The 24,265-nt window shown below is 39.7% G+C and overlaps 3 protein-coding genes across 3 annotated transcripts; all 3 read right to left on the bottom strand.

The window, feature by feature from the left end:
- Positions 1 to 5,425: 5,425 nt before the first annotated feature.
- LOC120295813 (ethylene-responsive transcription factor 13-like) lies at positions 5,426 to 6,178 on the bottom strand. The gene has a single exon (XM_039317392.1). It carries the CDS (start codon positions 6,176 to 6,178, stop codon positions 5,426 to 5,428), a length of 753 nt encoding a protein of 250 aa, XP_039173326.1.
- A 6,366-nt stretch (positions 6,179 to 12,544) lies between these two features.
- On the bottom strand, positions 12,545 to 20,036 carry LOC120295814 (ethylene-responsive transcription factor 13-like). The gene is made up of 3 exons (XM_039317393.1): positions 19,947 to 20,036; positions 19,632 to 19,791; positions 12,545 to 13,235 (listed from the first exon to the last, which is right to left on the bottom strand). The coding sequence occupies exons 1-3, from the start codon at positions 20,034 to 20,036 to the stop codon at positions 12,577 to 12,579; spliced, it is 909 nt and encodes a 302-aa protein (XP_039173327.1). The 3' UTR covers positions 12,545 to 12,576.
- Positions 20,037 to 20,711: 675 nt separating this feature from the next.
- Positions 20,712 to 21,524, bottom strand: LOC104454908 (ethylene-responsive transcription factor 13). The gene has a single exon (XM_010069781.3). The coding sequence runs from the start codon at positions 21,477 to 21,479 to the stop codon at positions 20,712 to 20,714; it is 768 nt and encodes a 255-aa protein (XP_010068083.2). The 5' UTR covers positions 21,480 to 21,524.
- Between the last annotated feature and the right edge of the window lie 2,741 nt (positions 21,525 to 24,265).

Raw genomic sequence — 24,265 nt, forward strand, 5'->3', positions numbered from 1 at the left:
TCATGGATGTCCATATCCACATTCTGATTAAACAAGTGTTGTTTATTCGTGATATAAATCAACTATACTCTCTCGTTAAATTGCCAAGGTAGCGATACTAGTGCATGCAGCATAGCTTGCGGCCCTTAATGTACAGAAGCGCCGCCTTCATGTGCGAATGCCTGCGCCCCTCGTTCCCTTCTGAGGTATCTTCGCTGATTCTCGTCCTCCTTCTCCTTCAGCCTGATTGTTCGCGGGAAAGGCTTGAACATCGGTGTCGGATCAACCCTCTTCCTCTGATACCTCTAGCTCTTTGGGTGGATTTGGTTGCAATCTATTCTGGCTGAGATTTCGATTTCGGCATCTGATTTCATTTCCTGGACTCTCCCCGTGCTTTTGGTGTAGTTATAGGCGTGAATTTACGATTGCAGAGCACAGTTTAGTGGGAGCTTGGGTAGTGGTTTAGAAATTTCATGTCAGTCTACGAAGCTTCAGATGTTGAATTTTGAGATTTTTTCCTCTTTTCTTTTCATTTTTATTTGCCTCCTTTTTAATTTCAGTGTCCGAGCAGTTCCTTTTACTCACCCCTAATTGCAACCTTGCTGGCTCCATGTGTATTTTCTTTTTTTTTAATAGGTCATTAAAGGGAGAGGATAGGAGGCTTGGCAAATGGTGGAGAAAGAATGAAAGAAATAAGAAAGAAAGAAAAAAATTTACAAAAAAATTGTCGATGTTAAGGTTGATTATTCACGTCAGTGATTTCTGTCTAATATTGGCTACATTGATTACATTAATAAATTGTCAAAATTTTAGAACTCAATTAGTCAAATTAAAAAATTTATGACTGAATTGGTACTAATACCAAAAAAAAAAAAAAAATGAAAGCTTTTTTGGTTATTTTTTCATGTTAAATCTGTCGGCCCACTTCAACGACCTATAAAGAAAAGAGATGACACATGGAGCCCGCAACTGATTTTTAAGCTCAAGGCCCTCTCATCCCAACTTAACAACCTCACCTTGGGACCGCGTTCCCCTTCAACCCGCCGACCGGACACGGCGATGAACTCGAGTGCAGACGTAATCGAACGTTCAGCAGATGGAAGATGTGCGTGGAGTTCGCGTGCAGAGTCGGTCCAAGCCCGTACTTATCGGCGTTTCCGCCATACCCGTCGGCACAGAAAGCTTAGTCGACCCAAAACAGATTGTCCACGAGGCAAAAAGTCAAAAACAGTTCCGAAGCATCGAACATGGTTACGGAAGAGCAACAAATTGCATTCCCATTCAACGAATTTCCTCGATTTGACCATGACCTTGGTACATGCTAAGACCCCATTACTTGTCTCAAATCCAAAATAGAGTTCGTAAATTAGAAAAGGGAACGAGAACACGATATGATTAGTTGAAACCAAGCATATGTTGTTCAATTCATTAATACACGTTGTTATGTATTAATCATTTATTTTGTGTAAATTGCATGTAATTTTACATTTTTCTTGTAGATGTGAGATATGTAGAAGAGAGAAATACAGAATTTTGGTACATTTCGATATTGAGCTACGAAGAATGAGGTTTTGTTAGTTGATTATTTGAGATAACATATCATCATTTAAGGATATGCACAATCGAATGGAGATGTATGCACAAGTTTGAGAGATATGAAAAATTAAAAGAATTATTCTAATTATCTCGAAGCGGAGAACACCTTATAGAAATATCTCAGACTTGATGTATAAAAAATTCAATATGAATTTGCATAAAAGATCCGAAAAATGCTCGAGTGGATCGCCGGCTTGATGTGGTGAAGAGTGAATCAGTTGAGTTAACACGGCTGCTTGTGTGTCGAACGTAGCTGTTGTGCAATCTAGACGCCAAGACACCGTTGATCTAGCTCGTCACAAGCCGTGACTTTATTAGTGTTTGTTTGTAGATAGAAACATGGTCAGTGTGACTAGCATTGTCATGAAACAAGCTCGATGGGTGCTTCCTTAGATAATAGTGTTTTGTAGATTATGCGACAACAGAACGGGGTGATGTTGGTTAGCAATGTTGAGGATCGACATTGAGAGAGGTTATTGAAAAAGAAGATGACATGAAATATGAGAATTGCACCACACTCAAGCGCACCTAAGGATTGAATGACACTGATACTAAAATAAGAGATATGCAGAACTGAGAATTGCAATACTTTTGTATATTTCAATGTGAACAATGAAGGATATTAATAAGCCTTATTACATGATTATTTAAGGTACCATATTAATTAAGGATATGCACAATTAGATATATACGCAACTTTTGAGAAATACGGTGAGTTCAGATAAATATTCTAATTATCTTTGACAGAGAAAAATATCCTTGAGAAATATCTCCGACATTGGTGACTTTACTCCTTTCTTGAAGCGAAAAGCAAACTCATCTCTGATATTCACATTAGTAAATTTACCCTTTAAAGTAGAGCACACGCAGACAAATTGGTCAAACCTCTTGCCTCACCATTGACCGTGCCAATGTATTCGCTCCTCGTGATGCTTATTTTTATTATTATCTCCACGACTGCACGTGCCAATTTGCGTTTTAGATATATATTTCTCATTCTCCTTTAAAAATACAATATATAGAAAGGCAAGAAAGAAAGAAAAAATAAAATAAAAATAAAATAAATTGAAATTTTGTAAAAATTATCCACGTCAATGTCAGCTATATCCCTTAAGATGGCCAACTTCCACGTTAGCAATTTCTAGCCAAATTTGGTTAGATTAATTGTATTGACAAGTCGTCAGTAGATTTAGAACTTGAGATGAGCAGTTTCAGGTTTCTATTGGAATTTCGAATTTACCCGTTTGAACAGATTCCTTACTTTTGATACTTGAAACTTACCATACATGCTTTAGAATATGGAACATATCCTATCATGAGTTCTAGGATCAATTTTAGGGTCTATAAGGTTTTATCTATATTATTAATTAAACAATTGCAATGAATTAAAACCTTTAATGGCCATCACTTGCTGCTATAATTCACTCATCATAAAAACACACAAAAAATATGAATATTAATAAAGTAAGTCTCGGTAATAAAATGGAAGTTCAAATTAGTGCTTTTAGATTATACATTCATCATCGACCTATATAGAATATTGTAAGATCATGTGAAAACATGAATCAAGAAAAATATTAAAACTTGCTCCAGGTTATAAATTTCAAGTTCCAAATTACGGGTTCCTTCAACTAAAACCTTATAGGTGACAAGGGTTACCCGTCCTCACTGAATTGTGGCAAGGGGTGACCTTGCTTGCGTGGTGCGCCCTCACCAAAGGCTAGCAAGGGCAAGGCTTGACCTTATTGGGATCTAGCAAGAGGCGACCTTGTTGACTTAAAGCAACAATTGCCCTCAATAGAGGCCGGCGCAAGTCGGCCTCATCGGCCTCGCTAGCTACAAGCGAGGTTCGACCTTGCCGAGATCTGACAAAGGGCAACCTTACTGCCCTTGGACGAGATCCCAAGGAGGGCAACCTCACCTAAGGCCGGGGAGGGCAACCCCTATCAATCATTGCCTGTAGGCCATCACTCACCCGGCAACTAGGGGAGGAAGAAGGAACAAAAAGAAGAAAAAGGAAATAAATAAATAAATATATTATAAAATATAATAAAAATTATAAAAATAATTACAAAATTTGTCCAAGTCAGCAACGGCTTGCTGCTTCAAACAGTTGTCATCCACATTAGCGATTTCAATCAAAATTGGATGGATCAACCAGAAACCCTAGCCCTGTCTCACGGTTTGTTGTTGCTGAAACAGAGAGAAGTACTTCACGTGTGGGAGAAGTACATAACCAGAAATAGTCTGTAGTCTGCGAAAGTGACTGTCTTCAACTAGTGGAACTCGTTTTAGGCCGGGCTAAGGAGTCATGGGCTGTGAGGAATCTCATCCGGAGGTGCAAATAGGTGTTGGCCCAGCTGTCCCATGTTAAAGTGGTCCATTGCTCGTGCGAAGCAAATCGAGCCGCAGACTGGGTTGCAAAATCATTCCGCCTTAAAATCCTTCCCCCAACATGGAAGTTTGAACCCCCTCAATCCCTTTGGAACATTTTGTGATCCGATTCCGAACTGTCGTTTTCCTGTAATTATCGCTTTAATGAATGAATGAACGCACTACTTTCAATCAAAAACAAAAGCTATATTGGTAAATTGTCAAAATGTTCGAAACTCAATTGATCTAATGAAATTACCAACAAAAAAATTGATCAAATTAAAAATTTTAATATTGAATTGACTTAGTATAATTGATTTGGGACCTTTTAAGGAATTTTCCTGACTTAACAATGTCTCCATGGAATTTGATTCGCTAATCGCAGAAAGGGAGAGGTTGTTAGGGTTTAGATGGGCAGCGGCGTAAACGTGACTATGTGGACATACGATGAGTATCCATCCATCTTCCGCTCACGACACATGTGGAATTAATCCAAGACGAAACATGCTTCATCACCCTAACTTAACACCTCTCTCTCTCTCTCTCTTTATATATATATATATATATATATATATATATATATATATATATATATATATATATATGTTTGTGTGGGCTAGGTTGAGTTTTGAAATGGCATAAGATGAAGAGGAGGCTGAGATTTGCTTGAGACTATTATATCTACTGATGATGTAGAGGTCAGCGGCACAATTCCACATGTGCTTTCGTTCATCCATTAGTTCTGAAGCTAAATAATATTGTACACACCGTTCAGATGTTCAGACAATTAGATTAATTGGATTATTGGGATTGAGCCAAACCAAATATGAATTTTTAAGGTTTCTTAATCTATCTCGGATTGTGTTGGATCGGTTTATTGGATGGATCGACTCTTGTGGCCTTTGAACGTGTGCGTCCGACCCAAATCCGTCTTGACATCTCCACGAATGCCTGACCATCCTCCTCCAAGGAGAGATAGAGAGAGAATGGCGTCACCTTCTTCTTCGTCAGGAGCTGCGGCGTCGCCAGCAACGGAGGAAGAGCTGACGCTGATGGTGAAGTGGAGCAGCAAGAAGTACACGGTTCAAGTTTGCGGCAACGAGACGGTGGACGAGCCGAATCAATGAGTTCACCGACAGTAATCTACACGATGATGATCGATGGAGGGATTCCGGTCGTTATAAGCACCCCAGCATGCAAATTCAATCCGGGAAAGACAAAGCCAAAGCGTATATTACGGACCCACAGAGTCGGTTGACTGGTTCACACGGTCTATTCAAGCATGACGAGACAGCGTAAGCGAAATCACCAAGGAAAGGGAAGAAACAGACGGCGGCTGGGAGAGATTAATCAGCGAAACGATGGTGCCGAAAACTAGTGTTCGAGATTGTTATGTCATGGCTTTCTTTTTTGGTTTCAAGTTCAGGATATCTTTCTCCCACTGATGAAGAAAATAATGTCTTGACAGTATGTACAGTCAAAATAAAAATCGTTCGTCCATACCTAACAAGCCCAGATCCAGAATGGAATAAGGGATTGGAGTTCCAAACTCCACCTCAGCATCTGAATCGACCTCTCTCTTTCGCCTCTTCGTCCCAGTCGACCCGTCATCGCTGGACGGCGAGCTAGGCTCGGCGGACCGACGCTTGGGGCTGACCCTCACGGGCTCGTACTCGACCGACCCGATGAGGTGAGGGAAGTTGAGCTTGGCCTTCGACCCTCTCATCTTGAAAGCGGCCCGGTCATAGGCCAATGCCGCGTCCTCGGGCATCTCGTAAGTCCCGAGCCAAATCCTCGCGCCGTTCTTCTTGGGGTCTCTTATCTCTGCTGCATATTTTCCCCATGGCCGCCTCCTCACTCCTCTGTAATGCGTCATCCTGGCTGGCGCTTTCATCTCGCGCTTCACCATCTCCGGTCTCGTCTGCACCTCCAGACCAATGCCGCCGTTATCAACAGTCCTCGTTTCGAAATCAAGTTCTTGACTCGAAGCCGAAGGCATCACCCACCCAGAACTGAGTGCATCGCTCAAAGCACCATACACCAACATATCCTCCGAGTCGTCGACTCTCAGAGGTAGTTCGCTCCAACTTTCCATCAGCAAAAGATCGCTGAAGCTCGAACTCCTCGGCGCAAATGCTGTATCATTCTCAACAATATCATCATCATCGTGAAAAAGATGATCACAAATCGATTTCAAAAGATCGCATTGATGGGTCTCAAAGGGACTCATGAATTCTGGAAGCATTTTCTGATGGCGATCGAGCAGCTATTCACTTGTGTACAGTTTGTGTCGTTGATGATTGAAGGGCTAGAGCGGATTAGTTGAGAGGATGGCCATAGTGGGAGATTTATATATAGGTTGAGCTAGCTTAAAGAATCATTATTTTCAGTCATTCAATCTATTTTTTCACATGATTAGCTCCCGTGTTGCATTTGCTGAGAAGGTGCCCATGCATTGGCGTGATAGTCTACACACGTTTTGAATGTTTGAACTCACATTCATTTAACCGACAGTCTTATGGAATAATGTGCTTTATCCTTATCTCGATGCGAATTTTATAAATTAATTGAAGTTATGGGCACGTTTCTTTGTTTATTATTATAGTGGCAATGACTATATTATACCAATAATATACATCAGCAAGATTCCCATATCTCGACAGGAGCCGTATGAACCCAATCGCGTATGAATTTAAAAAAAAGGGGGCAATTTCGGTCGGTGGGGAGACAAAATGTGGAACGTGGCACCAACAAAAGAGAAAACAAACAAAGAATTCATGGGGAATGATGAATATATCTATTTTTGTATATATTGTGTCTTCAAATGCGAATGAGAATTAAATATCTAAAACGTTAATTAGCACGTGTAATCGTGGATAAAATAATTGATTGAGTATCACGAGGAGTGAATACATCGGCACGGTCAATGGATGAGGCAGGAGGTTTGACCATTTTGTCTGCGTGTGCTCTAGATTAAAAGGCCAATTTACTAACGTGGATATTGGAGATAGAGCTTGCTTTTCACTTTGAGAAAGGAGTAAAATAATTAATATTAGAGATATTTTTCTAGGATATTTCTCTCTATTGAGAGATAATTAGAGCATTTGTTTGGATTCTCCGTAATTCTTAATTATGCATATCTCTTTTTTATCATCTACATCATTAATCAATATGTTACCTAAAAATAATCAAACTCTTCATTGTTCAATATCGAAATATATAGAAATTCAGTATTTCTCTCTTCCGCAAAACCTCATGTCTATTAAGGAAAAAAAGGTAAAATTACATGTAATTCAGGCAAATAAATGATTAATACATAATAAGATGGATTAACAAACTAAACAACATACAGTCAGTTTCAACAATTCAAATTAACCATGTAGTGTGCTCGTACCCTTTTCTTAAAAACTAAAACTTTACGTACTCTATTTTGGATTTGCGAAAAGTAATGGGACCTAAGCATGTCACAAGGTCATGGTCAAATCTTTCAATGGGAAAGCAAATTGTCGCTTTCTCAACCATGTCGATGTCGGAACTATTTGACTTTTTGCCTCCTGGACATTTTGTTTTGGTTTGACTAAGCTTCATGCGCCGACGGGTATGGCGAAAACGCCAGAAAGTATGGGCGCGGTCGACTCTGCACGCGCACCCCACACAACTTCCGTCTGCTGAACGTTCGATTTTGTTTGTATTCAAGCTCATCGCCCGGCGGGTTGAAGGGTGATCCAGTTCGTACTTAAGGGTTCAGTTCCCTATTTTTGGAATCGGGAACCAGACCAATACGCCTAGAATCATACCGGATTTGACCAATGGCAGGTTTTTCTTTATCATTACATTTGATAAATTATATCCTGAGTTTGAACCTATATATGAGACCCAACCCAAATTGTTTGAGGTGGACTAGCAGTATGCAAAAGAAATTGGAACTGCCTGAAACCGAACCAAACCAGCCCAAAATTGATAATTTCCAAGGGGACCAGTCCGATTCCCGATTCTAAGTGCGAAATCACTCTCCCATCTACTCGGACTTGACCTGTATATATATAATTTTTTAAATTTTTATGTTTTCTTTGTCTCTCGCCTCACTCATCTCACGGCCTCACCTCCCTCCCGATGGCCTTCGGCTTCATCGATCCCTCTCACTCTCGCTCTTGGTGGCCTCCAGCCTCATTGCTTCCTCTATCACTCTCACACTCAATTGCCTTCGGCCTCCAACCTCATCACTCACTCTCAAGTCTTATAACTCTTCAAAATGTGGGTGCATTTCAACCGGTTTCATAAGCCCACCCGGAAACTAAACTGGACTATTTGTTTAGTTTCCAAGTGAGTCCATAGAACTAATGAGCGATTTTCAATTTCAATTTTTCATAACTAATCCTGAATGGACGATTCTTAGTTCCCGAAACCAGTCGCCTCTCAAGTGGACTAGAATTCTAATTCTCGACCAATTACTTATTGGAATCCTACTGTTAGAGTTCAACAAAGATGAGGGTTGTTACTTTACTTTGATCTCTTCTTCTTTTTTCCGAGTGGTGCCAAATATGTAAATAGTCAAGATTGATCAATCAAGAGGCCGACTATTCTAAAAGGCCATACAAGTGACGCCACTGTTGATGATGGGCCATAGGAAGAAGAAAAAAGGGTTTATTTGTCTTGCTGTTAGCTGCACAAGAAATGGGAAAGAGACGGACGGCGGGGGGTTTCAATTGGAAGCCAGCCATAAAGGGCTCTGCCAAGTGGTTGACCTTTCGAATAAAAAAATCTAGCAAAAGTCAAAGAATCAAATATAAACTCTGTAGGGACTCTTGTTCTGATCGTTAGCAGGACCAGAGAACCACACGGACTTTTGCTCGGAAAGTTTACTTTTAAATCGATGCATTCACATCGTGAGGAAGTGAGTCTAATTCTTGTGATTTACTTTAGAGTGCAATTACATGGAGCTAAACACTATCGTGGAAGCGATACTTTGTAATTCTCTGATTGATTAGTAAATTACTTATTACCGACTATCCTCATGGATGTCCATATCCACATTCTGATTAGACAAGTGTTCTTTATTCGTGATATAAATCAACTATATTCTCTCGTTAAATCGCCAAGGTAGCGATACTAGTGCATGCAGCATAGCTTGCGGCCCTTAATGTACAGAAGCGCCGCCTTCATGTGCGAATGCCTGCGCCCCTCGTTCCCTTCTGAGGTATCTTCGCTGATTCTCGTCCTCCTTCTCCTTCAGCCTGATTGTTCGCGGAAAGGCTTGAACATCGGTGTCGGATCAACCCTCTTCCTCTGATACCTCTAGCTCTTTGGGTGGATTTGGTTGCAATCTATTATGGCTGAGATTTTGATTTCGGCATCTGATTTCATTTCCTGGACTCTCCCCGTGCTTTTGGTGTAGTTATAGGCGTGAATTTACGATTGCAGAGCACAGTTTAGTGGGAGCTTGGGTAGTGGTTTAGAAATTTCATGTCAGTCTACGAAGCTTCAGATGTTGAATTTTGAGATTTTTTTCCTCTTTTCTTTTCATTTTTATTTGCCTCCTTTTTAATTTCAGTGTCCGAGCAGTTCCTCTTACTCACCCCTAATTGCAACCTTGCTGGCTCCATGCGTATTTTCTTTTTTTAATAGGTCATTAAAGGGAGAGGATAGGAGGCTTGGCAAATGGTGGAGAAAGGATGAAAGAAATAAGAAAAAAAGAAGAAAAGACATATAAAAAAGTCAGAAACAAATATTACAAAAAAATTGTCAATGTTAAGGTTGATTATTCACGTCAGCGATTTCTGTCCAATATTGACCACATTGATTACATTGATAAATTGTCAAAATTTTAGAATTCAATTAGTCAAATTGAAAAATTTATGACTGAATTAGTACGAATACAAAAAAAACTGAAGGCTTTTTTGGTTATTTTTTCATGTTAAGTCTGTCGGCCCACTTCAACGACCTATAAAGAAAAGAGATGACACATGGAGCCCGCAACTGATTTTTAAGCTCAAGGCCCTCTCATCCAAACTTGACAACCTCACCTTGGGACCGCGTTCCCCTTCAACCTGCCGGCCGGACACGGCGATGAACTCGAGTGCAGACGTAATCGAACGTTCAGCAGATGGAAGATGTGCGTGGAGTTCGCGTGCAGAGTCGGTCCAAGCCCGTACTTTTCGGCGTTTCCGCCATACCCGTCGGCACAGAAAGCTTAGTCGACCCAATACAGAATGTCCACGAGGCAAAAAGTCAAAAACAGTTCCGAAGCATCGAACATGGTTACGAAAGAGCGACAAATTGCATTCCCATTCAACGAATTTCCTCGATTTGACCATGACCTTAGTACATGCTAAGACCCCATTACTTGTCTCAAATCCAAAATAGAGTTCGTAAATTAGAAAAGGGAACGAGAACACGATATGATTAGTTGAAACCAAGCATATGTTGTTCAATTCATTAATCCATGTTGTTATGTATTAATCATTTATTTTGTGTAAATTGCATGTAATTTTACATTTTTCTTGTAGATGTGAGATATGCAGAAGAGAGAAATGCAGAATTTTGGTACATTTCGATATTGAGCTACAAAGAATGAGGTTTTGTTAGTTGATTATTTGAGATAACATATCATCATTTAAGGATATGCGCAATGGAATGGAGATGTATGCACAAGTTTGAGAGATATGAAAAATTAAAAGAATTATTCTAATTATCTCGAAGAGGAGAATACCTTATAGAAATATCTCTGACATGATGTATAAAAAATTATTGCATAAAAGATCCAAAAAATGCTCGAGTGGATCGCCGGCTTGATGTGGTGAAGAGTGAATCAATTGAGTTAACACAGCTACTTGTGTGTCGAACGTAGCTGTTGTGCAATCTAGACGCCAAGACACCGTTGATCTAGCTCGTCACCAGCCGTGAGTTTGTTAGTGTTTGTTTGTAGATAGAATTAGTGTGACTAGCATTGTCATGAAACAAGCTCGATGGGTGCTTCCTTAGATAATAGTGTTATGTAGATTATGCAACAACAGAACGGGGTGATGTTGGTTAGCAATGTTGAGGATCGACATTGAGAGAGGTTATTGAAAAAGAAGATGACATGAAATATGAGAATTGCACCACACCCAAGCGCACCTAAGGATTGAATGACACTGATACTAAAATAAGAGATATGCAGAACTGAGAATTGCAGTACTTTTGTATATTTCAATGTGAACAATGAACGACATTAATAAGCCTTATTACATGATTATTTAAGGTACCATATTAATTAAGGATATGCACAATTAGATATATACGCAACTTTTGAGAAATACGGTGAGTTTAGATAAATATTCTAATTATCTTTGACAAAGAAAAATATCCTTGAGAAATATCTCCGACATTGATGACTTTACTCCTTTCGTGAAAAGCAAACTCATCTCTAATATTCACATTAGTAAATTTGCCCTTTAAAGTAGCGCACACGCAGACAAATTGGTCAAACCTCTTGCCTCACCATTGACCGTGCCAATGTATTCGCTCCTCGTGATGCTTATTTTTATTATTATCTCCACGACTGCACGTGCCAATTTGCGTTTTAGATATATATTTCTCATTCGCCTTTAAAAATACAATATATAGAAAGGCAAGAAAGAAAGAAAAAATAAAATAAAATAAAATAAATTGAATTTTTGTAAAAATTGTCCACGTCAATGTCGGTATGTCCCTTAAGATGGCCAACTTCCACGTTAGTAATTTCCAGCCAAATTTGGTTAGATTAACTATATTAACAAGTCGTCAGAGATTTAGAACTTGAGATGAGCAGTTTCAAGTTTCTATTGGAATTTCGAATTTACCCGTTTGAACAGATTCCTTACTTTTGATACTTGAAACTTACCATACATACTTTAGAATCTGGAACATATCCTATCATGAGTTCTAGGATCAATTTTAGGGTCTATAAGGTTTTATCTATATTATTAATTAAACAATTGCAATGAATTAAAACCTTTAATGATCATCACTTGCTGCTATAATTCACTGATCATAAAAACACACGAAAAATATGTATATTAATAGAGTAAGTCTCGGTAATAAAATGGAAGTTCAAATTAGTGCTTTTAGATTATACATTCATCATCAACCTATATAGAATATTGTAGGATCATGTGAAAACATGAATCAAGAAAAATATTAAAACTTGCTCCAGGTTATAAGTTTCAACTTCCAACTTACAAGTTCCTTCAACTAAAACCTTATAGGTGGCAAGGGTCACCCACCCTCACTGAATTTTGGCAAGGGGTGACCTTGCAATGAGTTCACCGACAGTAATCTACACGATGATGATCGATGGAGGGATACCGGTCGTTATAAGCACCCCAGCATGCAAATTCAATCCGGGAAAGACAAAGCCAAAGCGTATATTACGGACCCACAGAGTCGGATGACTGGCTCACGCGGTCTGTTCAAGCATGACGAGACAGTGTAAGCGAAATCACCAAGGAAGGGGAAGAAACGGACGGCGGCCGGGAGAGATTAACCAGCGAAATGATGGTGCCCAAAACTAGTGTTGGAGATTGTTATGTCATGGCTTTTCTTTTGTTTCAAGTTCGGGATATCTTTTTCACATTGATGAAGAAAATAATGTCTTGACAGTATGTACAATCAAAATAAAAATCGTTCGTCCACACCTAACAAGCCCAGATCCAGAATGGGGAAAGGGGTTGGAGATCCAAACTCCACCTCAGCATCTGAATCGACCTCTCTCTTTCGCCTCTTCGTCCCAGTCGACCCGTCATCGCTGGACGGCGAGCTAGGCTCAGCGGACCGACGCTTGGAGCTGACCCTCACGGGCTCATACTCGACCGAGCCGATAAGGTGAGGGAAGTTGAGCTTGGCCTTCGACCCTCTCATCTTGAAAGCGGCCCGGTCATAGGCCAATGCTGCGTCCTCAGGCAGCTCGTAAGTCCCCAGCCAAATCCTCGCCCCGTTCTTCTTGGGGTCTCTTATCTCCGCTGCATATTTTCCCCATGGCCGCCTCCGGACTCCTCTGTAATGCGTCATCCTGATTGGCGCTTTCATCTCGCGCTTCACCATCTCCGGTCTCGTCTGCACCTCCATACCAATGCCGTCGTTATCAACAGTCCTCGTTTCGAAATCAAGTTCTTGATTCGAAGCCGAAGGCATCACCCACCCAGAACTGAGTGCATCGCTCAAAGCACCATACACCAACATATCCTCCGAGTCATCGACTCTCAGAGGTAGTTCGCTCCAACTTTCCACCAGCAAAAGATCGCTGAAGCTCGAACTCCTCGGCGCAAATGCTGTATCATTCTCAACAATATCATCATCATCGTGAAAAAGATGATCACAAATCGATTTCAAAAGATCGCATTGATGGGTCTCAAAGGGACTCATGAATTCTGGAAGCATTTTCTGATGGCGATCGAGCGGCTATTCACTTGTGTACAGTTTGTATCGTTGATGATTGAAGGGCTAGAGCGGATTAGTTGAGAGGATGGCCATAGTGGGAGATTTATATATATAGGTTGAGCTAGCTTAAACTATCATTATTTTCAGTCATTCAATCTATTTTTTCACATGATTAGCTCCCGTGTTGCATTTGCTGAGAAGGTGCCCATGCATTGGCGGAGATATTCTACACACGTTTTGAATGTTTGAATTCACATTCATTTAACCGACAGTCTTCATGGAATAATGTGCTTTTGCCTTATCTCGATGCGAACTTTATAAATTAATTGAAGTTATGGGCACGTTTCTTTGTTTATTATTACAGTGGCAATGACTATATTATACCAATGATATACATCAGCAAGATTCTCATATCTCGACAGGGTGCCGTATAAATCCAGTTGCGTATGAATTAAAAAAAGGGCAATTTCGGTCGGTGGGGAGACAAAATGTGGAACGTGGCACCAATAAAAGAGAAAACAAACAAAGAATTCACGGAGGAATGACGAATATATCTATTTTTTTATATATTGTGTCTTCAAATGCGAATGAGAAATATATATCTAAAACGTAAATTAGCACGTGTAATCGTGGATAAAATAATTGAATGAGTATCACGAGGAGTGAATACATTGGCACGGTCAATGGATGAGGCAAGAGGTTTGACCATTTTGTCTGCGTGTGCTCTAGATTAAAGGGCCAATTTACTAACGTGGATATTGGAGATAGAGCTTGCTTTTCACTTTGAGAAAAGAGTAAAATAATTAATATTAGATTCTCTCTATTGAGAGATAATTGAAACATTTGTTTGGATTCTCTGTAATTCTTAAAATTGTGTGTATCTCTCTCTTTATCATCTATATCATTAACCAATATGTTACCTAAAAATAATCAAACTCTTCATCGTTCAATATTGAAATAAATAGAAATTCCGCATTTCTCTCTTCCGCAAACCTCACATCTATTGAAGAAAAAAAGGTAAAATTATAGGTAATTCAAGCAAAATAAATTATTAAGACATAATAACATGGATTAATGAACTGAACAACATATGGTCAATTTCAACAATTCTCAAAATAACCATGTAGTGTGCTCATTCCCTTTTCTTGAAAACCAAAAATTTACGTACTCTATTTTGGATTTGCGAAAAGTAATGGGACCTAAGCATGTCAGAAGGTCATGGTCAAATCGTTCAATGGGAAAGCAAATTGTGGCTTTCTCAACCATGTCGATGTGTCGGAACTACTTGACTTTTTGCCTCCTGGACATTTTGTTTTGGTTTGACTAAGCTTCATGCGCCGACGGGTATGGCGAAAACGCCGGAAAGTATGGGCGCGGACCGACTCTGCACGCGCACTCCACACAACTTCCATCTGCTGAACGTTCGATTGTGTCTGTATTCAAGCTCATCGTCCGGCGGGTTGAAGGGTGATCTGGTTCGTACTTAAGGGTTCAGTTCCCTATTTTTGGAATCAGGAACCAGACCAATATGCCTAGAATCGGACCGGATTTGACCAATGGCATGTTTTTCTTTGTCATTACATTTGATAAATTATATCCTGAGTTTAAGCTTATATATGAGACCCGACCCAAATTGTATGAGGTGTACTGGGGGTATGCAAAAGAAATTGGAACTACCCAAAACCAGACCAAACCAGCCCAAAATTGATGATTTCCATGGGGACCAGTCCGATTCCCGATTCTAAGTGCGAAATCACTCTCCCATCTACTCGGACTTGACTTGTATATATATAATTTTTTTAAATTGTTATGTTTTCTTTGTCTCTTGCCTCACTCATCTCACGGCCTCGTCTCCCTCCCGATGGCCTTCAGCTTCGTTGATCCCTCTCACTCTCGCTCTTCGTGGCCTCCAGCCTCGTTGCTTCCTCTATCACTCTCACACTCAATTGCCTTTGGCCTCCAACCTCATCACTCACTCTCAAGTCTCATAACTCTTCAAAATGTGAGGACATTTCAACCGGTTTCATAAACCCACCCGAGAACTAAACCAAACTATTTATTTAGTTCCCCGGTGAGTCCATAGAACTAATGAGCAATTTTCAATTTCAATTTTTCAGAATTTAATGGCCGATTCTCAGTTCTTAAAACCAATCACCTCTCAAGTGGACTAGAATTCTAATTCTCAACTTATTACTTATTGGAATCCTACTATTGGAGTTCAACAAAGATGAGGATTGTTAATTTACTTTGATCTAATTTTTTTAGAGTGGTGCTAAATATGTAAATAGTCAAGATTGATCAATCAAGAGATCTACTATTCTGGCAGGCTATACAAGTGACGCCACCGTTGATGATGGGCCATATAAAGAAGAATAAAGGGTTTATTTGTCTAGTTGTTAGCTGCACAAGAGGAAATGGGAAAGAGACGGACGGTGGGGGTTTTCAATTGGAAGCCAGCCATAAAGGGCTCTGCCAAGTGGTTGACCTTTCAACTCCAAAAATCTAGCAAAAGCCAAAGAATAAAAAAAAATAAACTTAGTAGGGACTCTTGTTCTGATCGTTAGCAGGACCAGAGAACCACACGGACTTTTGCTCGGAAAGTCTACTTTCAGATCGAGGCATTCTCATCGTGGGGAAGTGAGTCTAATTCTTGTGATTTACTTTTAGAGTGCAATTACATGGGGCTAAACACAAATTGGCACGTGTAGTCGTGGAGACAATAATTGAATAAGCATCACGAGGAGCGAATACATTGGCACAGTCAATGGTTGAGGCGGGAGGCTTGACCAATTTGTCTGCCCATGCTCTGGTTTAAAGGGCAAATTTACTAATGTGGATATCGGAGATGAGTTTGCTTTTCGCTTCAAGAAAGGAGTAAAGTCATCAATGTTGGAGATATTTCTCAAAAATGTTTTTCTCCGTTAAAGATAATAATAATATTGATCTGAACTCACCGTATTTCTCAAAAGTTACGTATATGTCTATTTAGGATTGTGCATATCCTTAGTTAATCTAACACCTTAAATAATCATATAATAGAGCTTATTAATGTGCTTCATTGTGCTCGTTGAAATATACAAAAGTACCACAATTCTCACTTCTGCATATCTCTTATTTTGGTATCAATGTTATTCAGTCCTTAGGTGCACTTTGGTGTGGTGCAATTCTCGTATTTCATGTCATCTTCTTTTTCAATAACCTCTCTCAATGTCAATCCTCAACATTGCTAACCAACTACACCGTGTTCAACTATTGCGCAATCCACGAAACATTATTATCTAAGAAAGCGTCCATCGAGCTTGTTTCATAACAACGCCAGTCGCGCTAACCACGTTTCTATCCCCAAACGAACAGTAATGAACTCACTGCCCTTGATGATCCAATTCAACAGTGTCTTGGCACGTGGCTTGCACAACAACTAAGATTAACACACAAGCAGCCATGTTAACACAACTAATTCGCTCTTCACCACATCAAACCGGCGATCCCCTCAAGCATTTTTCAGATCTTTTGTGCAAACTCATATTGAAATTTTTTTATATGTCATGTCAAAGATATTTCTATAAGGTATTCTTTTAATTTTCCATATCTCTCAAAATTGTATATACATCTCCATTCGATTGTGCATATTCTTAAATAATGATATGTTATCTCAAATAATCAACTAACAAAGCCTCACTCTCCATAGCTCAACATCGAAATGTACCAAAATTCTGCACATCTCACATCTACAAGAAAAATGTAAAATTACACACAATTTACACAAAATAAATTATTGATACATAATAACATGGATTAATGAATTGAAAAACATATGGTCGGTTTCAACAAATCATATCGTGTGCTCGTTCCCTTTTCTTAAAAACTAAAAATTTATGAACTCTATTTTGGATTTGAGACAAGTAATGGGGGTCTTAGCATGTACCAAGGTCATGGTCAAATCGAGGAAATTCGTTGAATGGGAATGCAATTTGTCGCTCTTTCGTAATCATGTTCGATGCTCCGGAACTGTTTTGACTATTTGCCTCGTGGACAAAATCGGTTTTGGGTCGACTAAGCTTTCTTTGCCGACTGGTATGGCGGAAACGCCGATAAGTACGGGCTTGGACCGACCCTGCACGCGAACTCCACACACATCTTCCATCTGCTGAACGTTCGATTACGTCTGCACTCGAGTTCATCGCCGTGTCCGGTCGGCGGGTTGAAGGGGAACGCGGTCCCAAAGTGAGGTTGTTAAGTTTGGATGAGAGGGCCTTGAGCTCAAAAATCAGTTGCAGGTTCCATGTGTCATCTCTTTTCTTTATAGGTCGTTGAAGTGGACCGACAAACTAACATGAAAAAATATCCAAAAAAACCTTCAATTTTTTGTATTCGCACCAATCCAGTTATAAATTTTTCAATTTGACTAATTGAGTTCTAAAATTTTTAAAACAATTTATCAATATAATCAATCTAACCAATTTCGGACAGAAACCGCTAACGTAAATAATCAACTTTAACATTGACAATTTTTTGTAATTTTTTTTTACTTTTTTTATATGTTTCTTTTTTCTTTCTTTCTTATCTCTTTCATTCTTTCTCCACCATTTGCCAAGTCTTGACGATGACTGGCAAGGGTTGCCCACCCTCGCTGAATTTTGGCAAGGGGTGACCTTGTTTGCATCAAGTGACACTTGCCCTCACCAAAAGCTAGGAAGGGCAAGCCTCAACCTTACTGGGATCTAGCTAGGGGTGACCTTGCATACTTAAAGCAAATGTTGCCCTCAACAGAGGCTGGTGCAAGTCAGCCTCGCTAGTTATGAGTGAGGTTCAACCTTGCCAAGATTTGACGAAGGGCAACCTTACTGCCCTTGGACGAGATCCCGAGGAGGGCAACCTCACCTAAGGCCAGGAAGGGTGACCCCTATCAATCATTGCCTGTAACCATTTATCAGCCATCACTAGCCCAGCAACTGAGGGAGGAAGAAGGAACAAAAAGAAGAAAAAGAAAACATATTAATAAATATATATAACATAAAATATAATAAAAATTATAAAAATAATCATAAAATTTGTTCACGTCAGCATTGCCGTGCCGCTTCATACAGTTGTCATTCACATCAGTGATTTCAATTAAAATTAGACGGATATATTATATTAGTAAATTGTCAAAAGGTTTGGAACTCAATTGATCTAATTAAATTACTGACAAAAAAATTGATCAAATTAAAATGTTTATATTGAATTGACATAAGTATAATTGATTTGGGACTTTTTAAGTAATTTTCCTGACTTAACAATGTCTCCATGGAATTTGATTCGCTAATCACAGAAAGAGAGAGGTTAGGGTTTAGATGGGCAACGGCGCAATTGTGACTATGTGGACATACGATGAGTATTCTTCGATCTTCCGCTCATGATACATGTAGAACTAATCCAAGACGAAACATGCTTCACCACCCTAACTTAATATATATAAATGTTCGTGTGGGCTAGGTTGAGTTTTGAAATGGCATAAGATGAAGAGAAGGCTGAGATTTGCTTTAGACTATTATATCTACTGATGATGTAGAGCTCAGCGGCACAACAAGAATTGACTGACGTAGAGCGGATCAGGTGCTGCTTCCACATGTGCTTTCGTTCATCCATTAGCTCTGAAGCCATCTGTCCTCGGTTCCTGTTTATAGGGCCGTAAAATGAGTCCTTCTTTGAGTCCCGTCTTCTCGAATTCATATCGATTTTCTCGTCCTAACCAACAATTTTGCTAAATGAGACATTGAATATCTTTTTATTATAGAATGTTCGATTTGAGTCATAATTACTCCGCACCACCCGTGACTCAAAAGTCTAAGGTTGGCAAGTTTGTCATCATAACTTCGTTAAGATACTAGTAGTTAGGAAATCTCTCCACATGAGGTGCGCCACATCTAGACAACGCACCGCTCAAATGTTCCAATAGTTAGATTATTTGGATTCTTCGAGTTTGGGTCATTTTAGATATGGTCCCAGCTAGATATGAATTTTTGACATTTCTCCGAAGGGTCTCTCTTGCCAGTTTTAAACGTGTGCGTTTGATCCAAATCCGTCTTGCCATCTCCACAAATGCCCGATCGTCCTCCTCCAGGGGGGTTCATCTTTTGCTTTCTCAGTAGCATCGCTGACGGAGGAAGAGTTGACGCTAATGGTGAAGTGGAGCGGCAAGGAGTACACAGGCCGAGTTTGCGGCAACGAGACGGTGGATGAGCTAAGTCAATGAGTTCACCAATGGTAATCTACATGATGATGATTGATGGAGGATGGAGGCATACCGATCGATATAAGCAAGACATCAAGCAAATTCAATCCGAGAAAGACAAAGCCAAAGCGTATATAACAGATGTCAAAGTGGTAGTCGGTGACTCCCATCTTCAGATGAACGGAGCCCAAGTGCTTCATAGCCGAACCCACGATCGCAGCCGATTCACACATCTGTTCAAGTGCGACAAGACAGTGTAACCGAAATCACCAAGGAAAGGGAAGAACGGATGGTAGAAGGAAGAGTTTAATTAGCGAAAGGATGGTACCGAAAACAGGGGTTTGAGATAATCATATCATACACATGATGGTCTTTGAGAGATACTCACCAACTTGAAGACCTTCATGGCATGAGCGTGGAGCTGGGGGGTTGTTCTGGGAAAGGAGAACATGTTCTTGGCTTGTGGGGCAACCTCCATTATCCTTTACATAAAATCATATTCGTGCATGAACAGAAAAAAAACCCATTTACACTTAGAGAACATGTACACAAACACAATCACACCCTGCAAGAAATCGATAGCTCTCTCTTTTCCTGAATAATGTCATTGTCATTTGATCTAATAACCTTCCATTAGATGGGAAAAAATTTAATATGTACCAATAACTCTCGGATGAAGTGTTAGAAAGGAAAAGTCCATTAGATGAATGAACCATCGGCTCTAAGCCATCTTTGGCGATGAATCAACAATTCGAAGTGCTTTTTTTTTTTTTTTTTTTTTTTTTTTTTTTTTTTGCGGTATTCTTGATAAACCAGCATTAATATATGGATGTAAGGGTATCTATTTGGGAAGTAAGAAGCCCCTTTGACATCTCTTCATCTGCAAAGAATTCTCAACGTGAAAACACCGAGATAAAGGGCTGATCTTTGAATAGAAAAGAGAGTGGATCTGCAGGGCCTCAAATGAATTGGCTTATTCTTTTACGTCTCTCCATCTCTGAACTCACCGCAACTTACAGAAGGAAATTGAAGCTTTAGACTTTTCATGTTTTTCCATGAAGCTTTAGACTTTTCATTCCTCGTTTTTCTTTCGTTGTAAGTTTAGGAGATCTTTTTCGCATTTATTAAGACAATGTCTTGACAGCGCGTACAATCAAAATAAAAATTGGTCGTCCACACCTAACAAGCCCATATCCAAAATATGAAAAGGCATGGAAGCTCCAAAGCCCACCTCAGCATCAGAATCGACCTCCCTCTTTCTCCTCTTCATCCCGGTCGACCCGTCATCGCTGGACGGTGAGCTAGGCTCCATGGATCGACGCTTGGGGCTGACCCTGACGGGCTCGTACTCGGCCGAGCCAATGAGGTGAGGGAAGTTGAGCTTGGCCTTTGATCCTCTCATCTTGAAAGCGGCCCGGTCATAGGCCAATCCTGCATCCTCGGGCGTCTCGTAAGTCCCAAGCCAAATCCTCGCGCCGTTCTTCTTAGGGTCTTTTATCTCCGCTGCATATTTTCCCCACGGCCGCCTCCTCACTCCTCTGTAATGCGTCTCCCCGACCGGCGCTTTCAGCTTACGCTCCACCATCTCCTCCGGTCTCTTCTGCACTGCTGAACCAGTGCTGTCATAATCAACTGTCGTCGCTTGGAAATCAAGTTCTTGATTCGAAGCCAAAGGCATCGACCACCCAGAACTGAGCGCGTCGCACATAGCGCTGTACACCAGCATGTCATCCGAGTCGTCGACTTTCAGAGGAAGTTCGCTCCAACTTTCCGCAAGCAACAGATCGCTGAAGCTCAAACTTCTTGGCGCAAAAACTGGCGCATTCTCAATTATATCATGATCCTGAAGAAGATGATCGCAGATAGATTTCAAAGGATCGCATTGATGGGTCTCAAAGGGACTCATGATTTCAGGAAGCATTTTCTAATTGCTATCGAGCAGCTATTGACTTGTGTATGGTTTGTATCGTTGATGATTTAAGGGCCAGAGTGGGATAGTTGAGAGGATGACCATAAGTGGGAGATTTATATATATAAGTTGAGCTAGCTTTGAAAATTATTATTTTCAATCATTCAATCTTTTCTTAGCTATCATAGTGCAGTTGCTGAGAAAGTGACTCTGCATTGATGGTGAGATTCCAGGACACATGCTTTGAGTGTCAAATTCCCATTTATTTAATCAACGGTCCATGCAGAATAATAAAGTACCTTTACCTTATCTCAATACGAATTTTTATAAATTCAAGTCAAGGGCATGGTTCTTTATTTATTATTATAGCGGCAATGACTATATTATATCAAGGTTTTCGTACGCATAGAGAATAGCATACGTCAGCAAGATTCTCATATTTCGACAGGTGCCTTATAAGTCCAATAGCACATGAATTAAAAGGGATATTTTGGTCGGTGGGGATATAAAATGTGGAACGTGGCACCAACAAAACAGAAAACAAACAGGCAATCATGGAGGAATGACGAATATATCTATTTTTTTATTGTTTTATTAAATGCGAATGAGAAATATATATCTAATAAGTCAAATTAGCACGCGTATTCGTGGAGGCAATAATTGAATCAAGTACAGCGAGGAGTGAATTCTTTGGCACGGTCAATGGTTGAGGCAGGAGATTGACCAATTTGTGTGCGCGTGCTCTAAATCAAAGGGCAAATTTAGTAATGTGGATATTGGAGATGACCTTGCTTTTCACTTTGAGGAAGGAGTAAAATCATTAATATTAGAGATATTTCTCTTCTCTCTTCTTTTGAAGATAATTAGAATATTTCTCTTGATTCTCCATATTTCTTAAAATTTGTGCATATCTAACTTTAATTATGCATATATTTGATTGATATACCACCTTAAATAATCATCTAATAACTCTTATTTATGTAATCTTCATTGTTCACATCGGAATATGGTATTTTCTACCATATTTCTCACTTCCACATATTTCTTATTTTGGTATCGAGGCTAATCGATCCTAAGGTGCACTCTAGTGTGGTGCAATTCTTGTGTTTTGTGTCATCTTCCTTTTCAATGACTATTATATCCCTCTCTCAACATCAAACCTCAATATTACTCAGTCTTCAATAGCCAATGCCATCCTATTTTGTTGTAGCATAATCTACAAAGCCCTATTACCTAAGGAAGCGCCTATCAAGCTTATTTCATTATAACGCCAGTCGCGCCAGCCATGTTTTTGTCTACAGACACCAATAGACTTACTGACCTCAGATGAGCCAAATCAACAAATCCTAGCAAGTAGCTTGCACAATAAATACACAAGTAGTTATGTTGACGCAACTGATTTCGTTCTTCATCACATCAAGTCACTTTGACGATCCATTCAAGCTTTTTTTCAATCTTTTATCCAAACTCTTGTCAAAATTTTCTATACACCATGTTAGAGATATTTCTCTAAGATATTTTCCTCTTTAGAGATAATTAGAATAATTTTTAAAAAAAATTTATGTACTTCTTAAAATTTTGCATATAACTCTATTTAATTATGCATATCTTTAATTGATATGATATCTCAAATAATCAACTAATAAAGCCTATTTATATATACATATGTACTTTTCATTATTCAACAATGATATATATACAGAAATTCCACATATCTCATATTTATTTATTTAAAAAAAAAAGAAAGGTAAAATCATTGGCAATCCATGCAATATAAATGATTAATAAATAATAACATGGACTAACCTAATGAACCCCATGTGGTCGGTTTCAACAATTCTCAAAATAATCATATCATGTGCTCATTCCCTTTTCTTAAAAATTAAATTTTTGCGTACTATATTGTGGATTTAAGACAATTAATGTTAGCATGCAACGGGTTCTGGTCAAATTGAGGAAATTCGTTCAATGGGAATGCAATTTGTCACTCTCTCTTAATCATGTACTTGGAATTCAACTTTGTCACACTGAACGCTAAAAATAGTAGTTCTAAGTAGTGAAGTCCCTTTCGTTGTATATATATAGAAAACCAAAACGCGTCGATTCTTAAATCATGGACTTAAAATATAGTTCGATGCTTCGGAATCATTTGACTTATCGCTTCGTGGTCTTCCTGTTTTGGTTTGACTAAGCTTTATGCGTCGACGGGTATGGCGAAAGGCATGGGTGTGGACCGACTCTGCACGCGCACTCCACACATCTTCCATCTGCAGAACGTTCGTACACGTCCGAGTTCGAGTCCAGCCGGCGGGTTGGAGGGGAAAGTGATCCGAAAACGAGGTCGTTCAGATCGGAGGAGATGGCCTTTGGGCTTTAAAGATCAGTTACAGGAGGCTGCTCCATGCGTAATCTCTTCTCTCAATAGGTCGTTTAAGGGGAGAGGACAGGCTTAACAATGTCTTCATGAATTTGATTCACCAGCTACAGAAGGGGAGAGATGTTAGGGTTTAGACGGGCTGCGGAGTAAACGTGACTCCCGGGAGATGCCACGATTGTTCATGGATCTTCCGAAATATGCTTCACCTGCAAACCCTAACTTAACCCACATGTGCCTTCGTTCATTCATGAGTTTCTGAAACTATCTGGCGTTCTTGTTTCCTGTTTATGAGGCCATAGAGTCAGTCCACTTTTTGAGCCCTCTCTCTTCTCAAATTCATATCGATTTTCCTTGTCCTAACGTGCAATTTCACTAGACACTACATAAAATATTCGGTTCGATTCATAATTATTTCATACCA

The sequence above is a fragment of the Eucalyptus grandis genome, chromosome 7 (assembly GCF_016545825.1).
Source record: "Eucalyptus grandis isolate ANBG69807.140 chromosome 7, ASM1654582v1, whole genome shotgun sequence".
Lineage (NCBI taxonomy): Eukaryota > Viridiplantae > Streptophyta > Magnoliopsida > Myrtales > Myrtaceae > Eucalyptus > Eucalyptus grandis.